The sequence below is a fragment of the Sphaeramia orbicularis genome, chromosome 13 (assembly GCF_902148855.1).
Source record: "Sphaeramia orbicularis chromosome 13, fSphaOr1.1, whole genome shotgun sequence".
Taxonomy (NCBI): domain Eukaryota; kingdom Metazoa; phylum Chordata; class Actinopteri; order Kurtiformes; family Apogonidae; genus Sphaeramia; species Sphaeramia orbicularis.
The window spans coordinates 23,816,334-23,833,823 of NC_043969.1; the positions used below are offsets into that span (position 1 = coordinate 23,816,334).

Consider the following 17,490-nt stretch of genomic DNA (forward strand, 5'->3'; position numbering starts at 1 on the left):
GCTATGTGGTTCACCATGAATCTGGCTTAGTCTTTTGAGTCCACTAGGGTATTTTCTATTATTTCTCTCTTTTCATTTTCGCTCACAATCTCACACCCTGCTCCCCATTATCATCTCACTCTATTTCACACCCTCAATTGCACATTATCCTCCATCTCTTTTGGTTTGATTCTCCTTTTGTTCTCACTTCCCTATGTCTGCCCCTTACACCTCCCTCATCACTTTGCGTTTTTCTTTCTTCCCACCTATTCTTCCTCAACTGTGCTTCGTGCTTCCCTAATGTGTCTTTGTTTCTCACTCTGTGTGTTTCTACTACCTGCCAGTTCCTTGGGGGAGGTGGGCTCTTTGGCGACAGATGGCGGTCTGCTTTTCATCTCAATGGCGACTCTGGAGGAGAAGCGGGCCTTGGTAGGCGACAGCAACTCCTCATTGGCCAAAGAGTCAGTCCTCATCATTATGCTCTGTCCACTGCTATCCTCCTCCTCTACCAACGCAACTGTGTCTCTCAGGGTGTTGCTAGGCGACATGGCCCTGGACGGCCCCAGCGCTTGGTCATCCTGGCTGTCAGTCATTTTTGAGGCAGAACGAGGGAGGACTTGGACCTGCCCACTTCCTCCTTGTCCATTGCTCTGTGGTCTTGGCGCAGTCGTGGAAAGAGCTGCTTTTCCGTGGCCTGTCCCTTGGTGACTATAAACCTTGTATCGTATCATTAAGATGATAATAAAAACCAGAACAGAAGCAACAATAATCCCACCGATGATGATGATCATTGTACCGCCGAGGAAGTGGCTGTGTAATGCTTGGCACTGGCTGAACTCCGTGTCTGTGGTGAATGAAAGACAACCCAAAGGGCGCGTTGCAGTCAGAGATGTGATGACGTCATCAAACACAGCCAACACGCAGAGATCGTAGGTCCGCCCAGCGGCGAGGTCACGAACCAGGAAGTCATTGCTGCTGGACGGAATCATCCTGTTGAAATGAGAACAAAACCAAAAAGAGGGCATCAGCATGAGAGAACTGAATGGATTAACCCTTTATCGGGCAAGTGACTATTTTTGGTCATTTCGACATACATTATAAGACAATGACAGCAACAGTTAAAGTGAGGACAGTGAGTCACCAATCTCAGGTCCAATGTGGTCTACAGGGTCTGTAAGTTCCACCTCTGCATGAACAGTGAGTGTACCTGCTTTGTTCGGTACCATGAGGTAATGGTACTAATGTAAGGAATGATGTTCAAAGGGATAATGTGGATGTGGACAGGGGTCTGGATCAGCACTTATGTTGATCCAATGTTCTAAAAGTGATGTTCTAATGTTTTAAAGTCATGTTACTTTCACACTGTATGTGTTTTTTCTTGTATTTTTACCTTCGCCAAGGAGGTTATGTTTTCATCGGGGTTTGTCTGTTTGTCTGTCTGTCTGTTAGCAAGATAACTCCAAAAATTATGAATGAGTGAATGAGGACTGACATATAGAGACAAACCACCCTTGATTTTCTACATGAATATATATATATATATATATATATATATATATATATATATATATATATATATATATATATATATATATATTATTTCAGTCTTGTTATGTCCTCCAATAACACACTAAGGTTGAAATTTTGAGTTTCAGAGTATTTCTGAGTGCCCTAGAAAGCGTTAAAATAATCTCACACTCATCAAGTAGAAAAGAGCTGTTTCAGTTTTAAGATACAGTATACGTCAATATACGGTGCACTTATCTGCTCTTGACTTGCTGTGGGTGGGCAACATCCCACCCTTCTCAGGCAGATGCACTTTGTTACAGCCATAAAAATCCCTCTAGTACTTCCTCTACTTCATGTGACTACCTTCCTTAAGAACAGAGATGCTGATCTCTACATGAACCAATATGTTGAAAGGTCTGAATCCCAACTATGCAAATACTCATAGAACTGGAGTTACAATAATTACCATTTTCTTCTTTCATGTCACTGTCAAAAAATAAGCAATAACAGTAGCATTTTCAACCACTTAGAATGTCAGTAACAGATAATAAACTAATGAGTCAGAAGCCACAAAACAACAGCTTTCACTGTGGGAAATGTCAGCTGAAGTTATTTAACCATGTTAGCTTGTGTTCATAACCAAGATGAACCCGACTTCTTTTAATTGCGGCAGACAAACCAGGCTTTTCCACATGAGTAAACATTTACAGGTCAATATATGAAACTATGGGCTGAATTTCAGTCTATAGAACCTATGAAGATACCATCATTAACTTGATGTTTTGTATAATATGCAGGAAACAGCCAATTAGAGAATCAAAGCACGATGATGGAAAAACAGACTGAGCATCTTTGGGGTTTCAGACGAGGTCCTAATCATTATCAAGAGCAATTACAGGGAGAATTGGCATCAGCATAATTTATATGTAGGATGTTCAACTAATATAACCTTTGAAAGTCAAAGCTCCCGAACAACTTAGCTTAATGAGATCCTTTTCTGAAAATTAATGCTGTTTCTAAAAATAAATGATTCTATATGAACCAAACTAGATGCACATATGGGTAGATGTTATTCATCAGGGATTCATTTTAAGAATAAAGGAAACTTAAGTACTAGTATCATATCTGTGAAAGAACCATAAACTACCAGCATACATGTGATGTAATGAGTATAACTATTGGAGCACAGGATGCAAGAATTATGAGGGTTAAGACCCATCACATGCTGAGACCTAACCCACTCCGCTGCTTTGAACTATTTTCATGTCAATTGAGAAAACTCCCCCCAAAAAAAAGAAGAAAAAAAAAATAATAATAACATGCAAGCTTTTACTTTCAAGGTTAAGCCCTTAGGTTTAGGCTTTATTTTGTAGTAATTTTACTGATCTTTAAATATTCTTTATAAACAAGTGGTGCCAGGCACAACTAACCCCACCCCTCACATGTATTGTAGCTTATTTTGGCATCGATCCAGCTGATGTCATCATGTCTATGTGTGTGGTGATGTCAGTATATCAATTCCCTCTATATATGTGCCAAGTTTGAAGTAAATTGAGACAAAATTGATGTTTTTATAAACATTTGAAATTTCACCCATTATAAGTAAATGGGAGGGAAAAAAAAATAAAATTCATTAAAAATTTGAACTTTGACCTACTTTGCTCAAAATGTAATCACATCTATTGTTGGTCACTGGCAATCTATAAACCCAATTTGGTATGAATTCAACCAAAAGTTTTGCTGCTACAGACATGTGAAATTTCACCCATTGTAAGTAAATGGGGGAAAAAAAAGATTTTAAAAATTCATAAAAAATGTAAACTTTGACCTATTTTTCCCAAAATGTAATGCCATATATTCTGGGTCACTGGCAATCTATAAACCCAATTTGGTATGAATTCAACAAATAGTTTGGCTGCTAGAGTGTTAACAAACAAACAAAGAAACAAACAAACCAAACCAAAAACAATACCCCTTGCCTTCCCTTCAGGGGAGTGGGGTAATAAACGTAGTTTTGTAATTGACATGAACCCTCTAAGCACCATTTAATGGACAGTAAATGAAAAACTGCCTTAGATAAAAGACATAGCCACTTGCATTTCATTTGTGTCCTGGATAAACCTCCCATCGTATTTTGCTTCTGTGCTCTTCCTCCGTCTCATTTTGGAGACTGAATTGTGGTCTTCAACTACTGCATGTCATAATATCATGTAACAGTGCTCTCAGTGACATTGCGCAGTGGGTGTGCTTTCATCCGTTGGCGCAGAGGCCATTCTGCTATGGAGCTGAATCAGAAAACCTAAACTCCTGCCAACACAAACCTCTGCCTGGGCGGCTCTGTCTGTTCATGTACCCCACACTGTACCAATACACAAACAGGGAGCTGCCCTACTACAACAAGTCCTTTCCAAAATGACTTATGATACATGTGCTCTGTTGAATTCAGTACAGTGATGACACATGCATTCTACTTCTACTGTATATCTTCATGTGGTATTGCTTGTAGCACACCAACAGCCACCTTATTGTCCTTATTTCCCTATGGAGCTGGATTCATATGCTGGTTATCTGACACATTTTACAAAGATTATTCCCAATTGATGCAACAATCACCATCCTCTATTAAACATATTCCTGATTCTTAACTTTGTCATCTTTTATCTCACTCTTGTAAGGTAGACAGTGAAGCTCTATATTTGTCCTTACCACAATTTTCCTGTGGGAAATTAAGGGAAAAATCTTCCAGGTAAACAGGAGTGATGGTTTTTTCTATAGTTACACTCGTTTTGCTTTCTCTGTATGTCTGCTCCCTGCTGTAGAACTGTCAACCACCCATACACCGCTGCTAGATTTCATCTATATTACATTTGCTTTCAATTTCATTCACTTTTTCCCTTACGTACTCTAAGTCTTTCTGCTCATTGCACTCCCATAAATATATTTCCACCTCTGCATGCATGGAGACAGGCAGGCTTTGCAGCAACACAGTGAGATAGAACTGATGGGAAACTAGTACGTCTGTGTGTTTGTGAGAAGCAGTGGGCAGTCGGGTATTGGCTGGCCCAGTCTCAAGTCTCAGTGCCAAGCTTATCGATGGCATTGAACCTCCACCAGGAAGTATATCTTGGCAGATAGCACTGACTGTATTTCTGTGTCTGTGTTTCAGTGCATCCACAAAGATGTATGTGGGTGACCTGTGTGTTTGGGAAGTTTAGTGTGAAAGGCTCCCTGGGCTGACCTAGAAATTTGAACTTCACTGATATCTTAACCCAATGGTTCCCAACCTTTTTTGGCTCGTGACCCCATTTTAACATCACAAATTTCTGGACACCCCAGACATTCAAAATGGAGATTTTTTTTTTTTTGGCTAAAATTAATTTGTTTTGGATCATGTAATAATTTTCTATAGTGTGTTGCAAATAAACATTAATTTTAGATGACATTCAGGCTATATAATGTATATTATTATGGATGGAGGCAGAAAAGCCAGGTGTAGATTACTGCACAAAGTGAGAATTTATTTTCCTTGGTCAGGATATGTCGAGTCAGTCCAGCTTGGATTTACAAGGCTACAAATTAATACTGAAAAAACAATAACTCAAACTATGAATTATGAAAGAGCTGCAGCATCTGAAACTGACCACAATGAACATTTGAAGGATAAACAGAACCACAGTGCTTCAGTTTCAGCTTCACAGTTTGTCATGTCTTTTATGGATTGTGATTGTCTCTCTCAATTCACCATATATTTTTTATTTGTAAGTTATTTATTTATTTATTTTTAATCAATTACTAGAAATTTCAGGCGACCCCTTTTGAATTCCAGGCGGCCCCACGTGGGGTCCCGACCCCAAAGTTGAAAAACACTGTCTTAACCCATAAAGACCCACTGCTACTTTAGTGGCAGTTCCAAAATGAGTTTTTCTCTATATTTATTAGAGACATGTTTCATCACAATTACATCCTGTTCTGATAGTTAAAAGTATGTTTTAGTACACGTCTTCTGCATTTCAACCATAGAAAGTTTAATGCAGTTGTAGCTGGTGTGGGTTGACAGTGTTGCGACTGCCTCTGTGTTGTGCTTGTGAAGGTGAGGAATAAAACAAACATAAGTTGTCCTGATTTTGATGCATTAAACACATCAAAATCAGTATAGCAACTTCTCAAGACTTTTAGTTTTCCACAAGCACACAGTGTACAAACTGAGTGAGCTGTGGCATTTATCACATTGTTCTTTATTAACCCAGAAAGACCCACTGTCACTTTTGTGACTTCCAAATTAATTTTTCTCTTTTTTCAACATTTCTTAAGTGACTTATCACCATTGATTGTAATATTATCATCCTTATTTTGCATTTTTTCAGTGTAAATCATGTATTTTTTTAAGATTTAATTTATTGGTCATATAGATTTTCATTAAAGCTCAGATTAAAGTTTAGGGTTATTATATCAAAAACAGAGAAAACTCGAGAAAAAGTGATTTTTTTCATTAAAGATATCAATAACTGAACATAAAAGCAAGTGTGTACATCCACCGTCATTTACCAAACTCCATGGGTTTTACTGGTGAATCAATATTGTAGAACAGTGGTTCTCAAACTTTTTACAGTGGATTACCCCCTAAAATATACTTTTTTTGCCAAGTACCCTCAACTCTCACTTTAGGTCAAGGTCACGGTTACTTTGTTTATACCCGTAGGTAGATTTGTTTTGCAGTCTAGGTGATTGCCTTGACATTACAACAGCACATACATTGAACATGCAAGACAGGCACTTAATCACGCTTACAGACAGGACAAAAAGACAGGACAAAAAGTACTCAGAGTTCCACCATTCATCTGTACAGCAGCATGGATAAGTATAAGAATAAAATAAATAAGATCAAATAAATAAAAACAAGATGCAATGAAAACACAATAAAAACCAGAAAAGATCAAATAAAAACAATCTGGGATAAAAACCAGGATAAGAACATAAAATTAAAAAAAATAAAAATTTGAAGTCACACTAATAATAAATAGAGCAAAGAAATGGAATAAATAACTAAATAAGTTAGTAAAGTGCAATGCTTTAGCATTTTTGACTGAAAAAAATTAGGCAAAATTTGTTCCTGTGCCAAAGGTGTCTGTTTATACTACAAACATATATTACATTAAACATATACAACATATATTTAACTGTAATATATAAAAAATAACAATGTTTTTGAAGTAAAATTTGTGTGCAAAATGTAAACTGAAAAGTGCCCTATTTCACTAGAACTAAATAAATTGGTCATTACTTAATAAATTAACCTTTCATCAACAAAAAATAATTACTTAGCTACTCAGATAAACTCATTTTGAATAATATAAAAAAATAAATGTTTTTAAAATGTTACCAAAGCTTAAACAAGATGATTGACAATAAACCTGTTATATGAATGTATTTATTGTGTTTTATATTTCAGCTTTAATTCTCCTTATTTATTTTGTATTTGGTAGATTATGACTTATTTGATGTACTTTCCCAAAAAATGTCAAGTACCCCCTGGGCTATTTCCAAGTACCCATGGGGGTACGCGTACCCCAATTTGGGAACCCCTGTTGTAGAAGATGACAGTGTTTCCATGGCAACTACGTGGAATCATATCTGATGACCATGAAAGGATGACAAACTGTATTTTATACCAATTATTTACATGGATTGATAGGTTCAGTAGATCAGAAGTTCTTAAATATTTCCTATCAGTAGATGCTTTTGGTTGCTGGTGGAGGTTGGGGTCTTTATGGGTTAAGAGGATTAATAGTTGAATTTATTAGTTTGGTTTACACTAGTTGCATAAAGGCTGCAGCTCTTCTTCCTGAGGTTTGATGCATATTTAAAGTAAGTCAGTGCAGCGCATTGTAATAAAAAGAAAAAAGAAAAAGAACAGTGTAACTATTAACACTGTAGGTTATAGTTAAACAAGCAAATTCTGATCCCTTTGTCTATACTTCTTATAGTTAAACACATAAACTCATGTCAAGTAGAGCTGCAGAGTTAAACCAGATCAAAGCAGAACACATCTATGCATCCAATAATCCAGTCTGGTGTTCGGAGGTTGCATTATCCTCAGGCTTCCAGCACATCAAACAAACAATCACCACTGGTTCAATATTTCAGTAGTCTATAATTGACTATGGTACATGTTTCACAGTATTCAATATTATATTTATTTTGCTGTGTATTTCCAAAGCCACTGTCAGACTAATAATGTAAATAAATCAAACACAAATTCTATTTTATTGATCTGTATTAATATTCACTGTGTACCATAATTTGTATGATGATTGGAAAGTGAAGCTGCTCTTTAAAGAACTGCAGGCCTGGTGGTCTCTGTAATGTTTTTAAACACAATTATTCTGCAATTTGCAAACTTCTCATATTCATATGAAACCAAACTACATCAGAGTCTATTAGGGCAGAAACTTTGGGGAAATCAGTGGGAGGCTAGAGATGACAGCATCTTTCAGTAAAATCCACAAAACACATGTGGGTTCATCTAATATATGCAGCCCCACACACGCGTTTTACTTCAGTCGGTAACTTGCGAATACATGAGCTGTGTTTCTCATTATTTCTAATGATGCATGTCAAAGTGCATTTTAAAGCAAAATTATCTGATTTGTAAATTGCGACTGATGATAATTAAACTGTTATGGAGACAAAAGGAAGTATGTTCTCTAATGAACCCATTTTCAGAGGATATGCATATGGAGGAATTTTTCAAATCAAGACAATTATAAAGTTTTACAAGTAAACATGACTATTGTGGACACATTTATAATTTTGCCAGAATTTAACATCAGAAATTGTGCTAATTATGGGTAAACACCATCAAAACAAACAAAAACAAACCGTCTTGTGCTTTGGGTTGAACGCTGTTTGCCAACCCTTGACATTTTCTATTAACTTTTGACTTGATTTGTTTCAGTTTTGTCTGTGGATTTGACCTCCAACATCTTGTATCAGTCCAATCTGCCAAATTTGAAGAAACTGTCAAGCATTTTTCCAGATGATGCATGAATGCGAAGAGGATGGACAGATAAGTTTGTGACAAATGTATATCCAAATAAGGATGATTTCATAGACACAAATCAGTTAATGTAGCAGTCAGTCCCATATATGGGTCCAATCAAGCAGTAACACGTGGACACATTTCGTGTTCAATATTCTCTGTCATGTAAGCAGAGTAACTTATATGTATGTATTATACATATTTGAGTAGGTATTTATCAACAGTTTAACGTTATCTGTAGCAAAATTTGGGGAGATAAAATTTCTAGGTGAAAAATGTCAAATTACTGCTCGGTAACACATGGACTTGAAATGGACATCAATTTTTTATGCTTTACGCAAACATTCAAAACATGTGGTTCTCGACAGAAACTGATATGAAGTAGGACAAAATCATTTAGATATTATATTCAACTATGCTGAAAATACATTTTGGAGTAAAATATTGAAAAGTCTCTATTTTAGTGACATGAGAATGTGGTAAGATGTGGACAGGCTGCCATAGAAACACGTGGATGACTCTTTACCAATGTACGCATCACCCAAAATGTTGACTTATATTTTTAAACAAGCCAGGTATGATCACAATACTTTATTTAATGTATTTAATACTAATCCAACAATCTGATATTGATATAAATCATCCACTGAGACAACATTCAGAGTGCAGAATTCCACAGGACCACAGCACTCAATACACTGAACTGACATAGAACTTAAGTCATACAGCGTACTGCTGCATGTAACATGTAGCTCTGCCCACCTTCTCCAGCCTCCAGAGCAAAGAACACCATAAAACAACATATAGAGTATTTAGAACAATAATTCCTATTCTATATTATATACTGTACTATCACTAATTTGTTGTTTCTTCCATCAGTTGTCACAGTACTGTGGTAGCAAAATGAACAAAATAATGCACTAAAGTATACGCCACAGTACTGTGGCAACAACAGGCTAATGAGTTCATGGAACAGTATCCATGATTGGCTCTAGTGCAAATGCTAACATTTGATTGGTCTGTGGCAATAGACAAACCAATATTTTGTGCCACAGTACTGTGGCAGTAGCCATTGCCATTTTAAAAAAGGATAACAGTTTCATAAAATACTGATCTTTAGCTAAAAAATGAGCCCACCTGATAAATGATGTGTGCAAATGTACTTTTACATGTTTATGTTCACTTTCGCTTGATCGGACCCATATTAATTAAAGCATCAAGTAGTAATGATGCTGTTAGAGTGTATTACAGATATTATCTATCGGTTGGATATTTTATGGCATTTCACTCCTTACTTCCTTGGTCACAGAGGCTTAAGGTCAGTGGTTGGACTAAATCTGTAAACCCTGCACACCACTGAACCTGATGAGAACCAGTGCAGATGGCAGGTCATAAATATCAATTATGTTATCACAGATATGGCTAAGATCAATCACATCCATCCAGACGGCCTGAGACTAAATCCATGAACCTCTCACACTATCCAGATAATCTTTCTTAACCATCAGCGTCGCCTTCAAATACAATTTCTCCTCAGCTTGTCAAGAAGGGCAAATCATTTGGGAATCAGCTGGAAAATCTTGTGGTGTGTCTTCTGCCTAAGTGCTCTGTTCTTAATAGCAATCAAACCAGGAAACTTCCGCTGCCCCGAGGCTTGGCTTGGAGGCAACTGCACACGAACTGAGAACTGAGTGGGTGAGTTGAGGTGGATATGACTCAAAAGGACGATGTCTCTAAAATCTTTAATACATCCAACCTCTGCTTTGATAAATGCTGAGTGATGACAAATTAAAGGAAAAATCTGAAGGATGAACCCCCACCCCATCCATAGAGCATGATGTGTCATCGTGTGGACTGATGAGTGTGAAAGTGATGTCAGTCAGGCACTGTCACCAGATCTGAACTGTGGGACATTTGCCACCAACAGCGCTCTCCACCAGTATCTTTTCGTAGACTGGTGATCATCCCTCCAGAACTCAGACATGTGTAGAATTAGTACTAAAGCAAACTAACCTGAGGATCCACTTTTTACATGGATGCAGGTTTCATTTGGAGATACACCCAGTGGGAGTTTGGGGTCCTCCATCATGTATTCTGGTGAATTTTATTAACTCACTCATGCCTTCAGTGTATGGTGGAAGTATCTTAATTTATGTAAATGAAAACACACATTTAGACAGCGGCTAATGGAATATACAGTGCTCTCAGACATTCTGTGTCACATTCAAATATTTATTTTCCCGTACCCTTACAGCTTTAAAATGCTAAAGCACAGCAACAAAGGCCATCTACACAGATATTCTGATGAATTCAGTGTAAATAACTAGCATGTTAGAGGTCTAACCTGCACTCTAAGAAATGAAATGTTGGAATTAATTTAAAAAGTTACGCAACGTGTTCCATGAAATATGGTTATTTAAATGAAAAAAAATTGTGGCAGTTAATTGCATAGATAATCTACTAATAAATCCAAAGTAATTGTGTCAGTAAATCTAAAGTAAGGTGTTGCTTTAATGCTACAGCTTAAGAATTACATTTTCTAATCAACAGTATTACTTTGGATTTACACACATTTTGTTGTAATTAGTAATGGGAAGTCTGATTCTTTTAAATAACTTGATTCTTTTGGTTCATTCATCTGTTGTGAATTGATTTTGAATAGATTAATTTGATTCACCAAAAAAAAAAAAAAAAAAAAAAAAAAAAAAATCCTATGGGCATTAGTCGCAAACTTGCGGTGCCAGGTGTATGTTTAACCCACTGCACCACTATCTATTAGGTCTGATAGACAGATAGATAGATAGATAGATAGACAGACAGACAGACAGACAGACAGACAGACAGACAGACAGACAGAAAGAATCGAGTTAGTTAAAAGAATCAGACTTCCCATCACTAATTACAACAAAATGTGTGTAAATCCAAGAAAATGTAATAATGTAATTCTTAAGTCGTAGCATTAAAGCATAACCTTACTTCAGATTTATTGACACAATTACTTTGGATTTATTAGTAGGTTATCGTTGCAATTAACTGCAACAACTTTTTACATTTAAATAATCATGTTTTGTGGATCAAATTGCATAACATTTTTAATTAATTCCAACAACAGTGTGTAGCCCATTCCATTAGCTAGAGACAGATTTGAAAAATTCCACCTCTGTAGACCTAACTCACAAACTTGGACAAACTTCTGGTGCCTGACATATAATGTGGTGCCAGTTAAGCACAACAAACATTCCTGCTGGTTTAACTTAATAAACAGAACAATATAATCCTGTTATTTTGATCATTTGTGGATCTAGATATAAAGCGTTACTACCTGATTCCAGCCACTGCAGGTGTGTGTTACATTTTCAGAGAAACTGCCATTTGTAGAAACTTACAAGTGTAGCATAAAGACAATGTTTGCATATTAAAAACTTTGTTACAAAATGAATGGCTTGAACCCACTTAAATACTACAGTTTTTATTACAAAACAAGAAAGAAAAGTGTATGTACTTTTAACATGCCAAATGAGAGTGGATCAACACAATGTTTTGCACTAAATAGCACCATTTCTGCTCATTAAACAGAGGAAATTGGGAATAAAGGCCTGACCAATACAATCCCTCTCCTGTAGCTGTGTCAACATTTGAAGAAATACTGTTTTTTTTCCCAAGAATAACAGTCCTCCACTTGTTTCATGATTTTATTGAGGGGCTACATGCAGTTAGTCTAAATACTTCTGTCAGAGCAGGTGTCAACTTTATGCTTCTGTGCACTTTAACAGACTTTAACTGCATTTTTATGTCAGCGCAATCAGTCAGACTAGGTTACAGTCCTTTCCTCTGTGTTAGTGGAGAAATTAGCAAAAAAAATTCACAAGGATTCACAATAGTCCAAGTACTGGAGCAGCCAAGGCAGTGAGGGACACTAACCACATTAAATTCTTCTTAATGGCTTGGACCACTTCTGCCAAGACTCAATTAAGCTGCTCTGCTGGCTTCTTACTTCACTAAGACTTACACACACATGTCAGCTTTTCCATTAATTGCCACCTGTCTGGAAAATAAGTCAAATTTTGAAAACTCCCTAAATTTTCTGCATTTGTATGTTCTTTGGTTCCTTCTGTAGATGCATTTTTTTTTTTACCTTTACAAATGGACACAGAACATCCCAGGACCAATAATAACTGGTTCAAGGGCATTTTATCATGATATTTGCTGACACAGTAGACTAAAACTAGGTCCCCTTGAAGGGCAGCTTTATTTATTCACCAACCTTTGCAGTTGCCAGCTGTACAATTATGTAAAATTATTTCAGCAACTTCAATTATATCAATTGAAATAAACATATGGCCTTTAATTTGCTCACTAGCCAGCATCTGTTGGTGTTTTGTCCCTCCACAGTCCTACAGATGCAAAAGGATTGATGAAGCATTTCCAACCGATCAATAATTAACCGTGGCTTGGTGTTTTGAGTCTTGCATGTGTCATGAGTTTAAAAAGGACCAGGACTGCTGGGCAAAGCAGAAATGCTTCAGCAAGCTCATTTGACACTGCAGTCATAGTGGATAGTTTATTCCGTTAATGGGTTCAACCACCAATGTACACTCAGAGGGAGTTAAACAGCGTAATAGATTCCCCTCCTGCACAATTCAGAAATACACATAAAGGTGTAGCACTATAACAGTTTGTACAATTCTGCTGCTCTCTCTCTCACACTATACAAACAAACCAGGAGTCAGCTTCTGTATGTATTGTCACTACTCACTTTATACTCACACCCACATAGACAAATACAAACATTCAGTACATGAACATTCGCCCACACAGAGCTAAAACACTGCAAAACCTATTCAAATACACAAACAGATAAACCGATTCACTGTTTGAATTGAACAGATTAGTGCATTCCATGTGATCTTGCTCTGGGTACACATGCACAACAATATGGCAAGCATGACAATAGCCTGATTAATGTGTTTAAATGTTTACATAAGCTGACAAGTACGCAAACATAATCCTTTTTTTCCTCTAGTGCATTTATTTCTTTAACATGACTAAGTCTGACTACACAGAATCACCAGTGGAAGCTTTGTGTTGGTTTTAGTCATTGTCTTCCTGTGGTTGAACAGTAAAACCAAACATAGAAAAAAGATCGCACAACACATCACTGCTGATCTGCTGCTGCTTTAAAAGTGCAGATTAGTTTAACTCCATTATATCTGACCTTTTAATAAACTCTATACAAGACCACGAAATAAATAAACAGGCTGGATACATTTTATTATACTGTATGATTTAACATGTATAATAAGAATAATATGTAAGAAGACAGCACAGATGATGCAGATTTAAGCCTCTTTATATTTGGGTGTCTTGTCAACATGTAGATAGCGTTTTTGCAAAAACAATTTTAAAAATGCTCTCCAAATGTGAAGATTAAAAAAAAATGCACACCACAAACAGCTTATTTAGGAATATTTGTTTAAATCATCCATTTAGAAATGAGCTATATTAATGTGGAAAAGTCAGTGAAGTCAAACAGTCATGCAATTTCTGCTTTTCTGCAAAATAAAGTATCTGACATGATCAAAACTGCAAACTAATCATCAAAGTATTGCTTACTAGAGCTATTTAAAGAGGTATAATATTTATCTTGTTGAGCTGTGAAAGCCTGGATTACTTCTTAATAAGGCTGTCAAAATTAATGCAGATTAATTCATCATAATGATTAATCTGATTAAAATTTTTAACGCAATTAACCCATCTGCAGCACAGAATGACTCTGAATGTCTCTGGCAACGCATTTCAGGCAGAGTTACCATCGTGCAAATGGCCAGCTGATCTGATAGTGACAGGCAGCGGAACCAACCAATAAAGATGGAAGACGCTAAACAGCATGTTGGTCCTCTGGATGGAAATATGAGGATAAACAAAACCAAGACGGAACAGTCGACTGACCTAAAGTATTATACGCACTCTGCAGGAAGGAGTTTTCTTTACACCGAAGCACTTCCATCTTAAAATACCATATTAACATGAAGCATACGTTAGTCGGGGATACTGCTAGCACTTCGACTAACGCATCATCCAGCTTGCGACAAACACTTTAAGTGCATATATATTCCCTTCTTTCTTGAGTCTGCTTGCTATTGCAAAATGAAACGTGATTAATATAGATTAAAAATGAATGATATTTAATCGTAATTAATTCAAATTAATCCACAGCAACCCTGTGATTAATCTGATTTTTTTTTTAAATTATTGTTTGACAGCACTACTTTTTAGATAAATTTTCTAATTCTTGTTTTACTTTAGTATCTGCTTTCGGTGCCGCAATTTCCATAGACTGTCCTTACAAAGTAGAATCTTTTGCACCCCCATCTCAGCCTATTTTTAATCCCAGTGTCAGATGAAAAAGATTTCACATTGACCAGTTGGAGGTGGGGAGTGTGCTCCCCATGTGTTCTGATACAGTGCAGTCTGTCACAGCACATGGATCCTCATGAATACCGAATTGCTAATGTTGCCATCTTTGTGTATTTTTTTTCTACAGGGCCTTCATTCTCCTGTCAGAGTGTTTAGAAACCATTTCCCAAAACCAACCATTTACTCATGTATCTCAACATTTAAATGGAAAATTTATATTGACATGTTTCTCCCCACCCCCTCCATCAGCTTTCCTTTCTTGGCTTTTCATCTCTTAACTGCTTTCAAGACCATTGCAATCGAAGAGTGGTAATTACTGTAGATTGCTGTCATTTCTCCAGGTTATTCCTTGCTTCTGTGGTGCAAAGCACAACCTAACTGCACAGTTTGGCATCTAACTGCTTGGTAACTGCTATGAAAATCCCAGTGAGAATTTAAAAAAACAGGAATTTGCATACTTTCCTTTGACTTTAGATCAAAGTGCAAAGAAAATGCAGGCGGAATTCAACTTTTACACAATTGCTTTAGGTTCAGCTCTTAGGTTGAGCCCTGGTATTTAATGCCATTGTGTCTGTATACAGCAGAGGAGTAGCTTGGAGCTGGCATAGTTTCATTGTCTGTAGTTCCAAATTGCCTTAATAGACACTAATAGACCTGTTATCACTGGCTGTACTTTGTTAGCATGCCATTATTGTCTTGTCTCATGTGAGAACACTGACAAACTTGTTATACGCGCTTGTTCCAACAATAGACTAACTAGGGGTGATGCACCGCAGAGTCTAGAGCATGTCCATGTGTGAGTGTGTGTATCCTATGTCGTGTGGCTGACATTTGCATGGCCAATGATATGTGTACTCGCGTGCATATCGGTTTCGTGCACGAGCCTGACATTTTCATGCTGTCTGCATTCAGTTATGGTGACTGACGGGAGGACGTTTTGTTTGTAAATACTGTCCATCAATCAGCCCTTGGGCACTCGAAATGCACACACCGACATGCATTCACACAAGCACACACACTCACACATGCACACAAGATGTCATGAATTCACATTTAGAGCCCTGGGTTCTGACTGTTGATCTAAGCGGAACGTCAAGTGAATATTTATGATAATGTGCCTTGGCTGTTTTTAAATAATTTAATGTGCCAATTATTCCTCCAGTGCAAGCAGTACAGAACAGAGCAGGCCAAAGGGTTGACAGCAAAGTTCTTCCAGCACACAAATCTTGTCAGTCCCGCTAGATACTGCAGACAAAACGACAAAAAATGTGGCATGGGACTTGGGACGAAAGGATGGATTCATGTTATGTATTCATTGATATGTTGACAAATATGGACTAAAAAACAGGCCAAATCAGATTCATCAAATCTAACACGGGTATCTGCATGTTTTTTCCTTCTTATGAAATAATACATTATTTAAAAAAAGGAACTCTGAACATTTAATGGGATCGCTTTAAGAGCTTGTCCCTTTTTACAGGACAGGGTAGCCATTAGTTATTAACAGGACCCAAGGGACCAAATTTGACGTTGCAAGCTTTAATTATGAAAATAAGTGCCAAATAATTAATCATTCTGTGTGGACTTCCCCTTTGGGACCTGTGGAGCTTAGGGGCTTGCCCTGTTGGCCCCTCTTAGGAGGTGAACATCTCCCTTCATCTCCCCTTGGGGAACTGAGTCAGTATTTTTTAGGTTCCACAGAGTGGCTGGATCTGTTAAATATTCACTCCAGCGGTGTTTTGACACATCTCCTCTCTTTCATTTTATCACATCTTCTCTCTCTATCGCGTTCCCTGCAAACAGTTTTTCTCGCTCCCTCCCTCCATCTTTCCTTTTCATTTTGTACTTTTCTTTCCTGTGTCTGCCGTTCTCAGCGTGGTGTCTTTCCATCTTTATCTTTCCACTTCCTTCCCTGTGTCAGCTGTTTCCTGCATAATTTCACCCAAATTCTCCAATTCCTCTGTGATAATTTACATGGATGCACATGCAAGTATGAGACCTGATAAGTATTAAAACATTTAGGAGAACATTTATATTTAAATCATGTACCTGGAGTTAAGTTATCAGATACCTTGTTACTCTTGGTATTGACAAAAACATCTACTGATCTAAAATGTTTAAAAACAGTTGAACCACTGATTTAAATAATTCTGCTCAAATGCAGTTTCTCAATTTTTCAGCGATATCAAATATGACCCATTTGGATATTCAGAGGCTTTGTAGTGAATGTGAAAACACTGTCACTTCCTGCAACATTGATTCCAATAATACCCATGTTGCAGATGCTTGTTTTTATGTTCTTTGGCTACAAAAGTCTTTTTTTTTTTCCAGTTTTCTCATTTTTGCTATAATTCCCTTAGTATTTACTCTGAAATTTTCTGAACATCTCCCAGTCAGTAAATTAAATACAGGAAAGCATCTGATTTTCACTGAAAATAGCAAAATATAGAGGTTAATATTATAATAAACGGTGATAAATCACTTAAAAAAGGTTCAATGTAGTGATTGATTGATTGACGTATTTATTTTGAATATGAATGTCAGTA

The 17,490-nt window shown here is 36.9% G+C and overlaps 1 protein-coding gene across 4 annotated transcripts in view; it reads right to left on the bottom strand.

Annotated features, from left to right (window-relative positions):
* The window catches only part of LOC115431465 (leucine-rich repeat and fibronectin type III domain-containing protein 1-like protein), a 289,152-nt gene that overhangs the window by 37,188 nt on the left and 234,474 nt on the right, over window positions 1–17,490 (bottom strand). For all 4 annotated transcript variants that reach the window (XR_003937102.1, XM_030151848.1, XM_030151845.1 and 1 more), the window contains one exon: window positions 317–969. Coding sequence is in view for 3 of the 4 variants with exons in the window: in XM_030151848.1 (XP_030007708.1) it covers window positions 317–969 (653 nt within the window). In the remaining variant the exon portion in view is untranslated. The remainder of the gene's footprint in view (window positions 1–316; window positions 970–17,490) is intronic.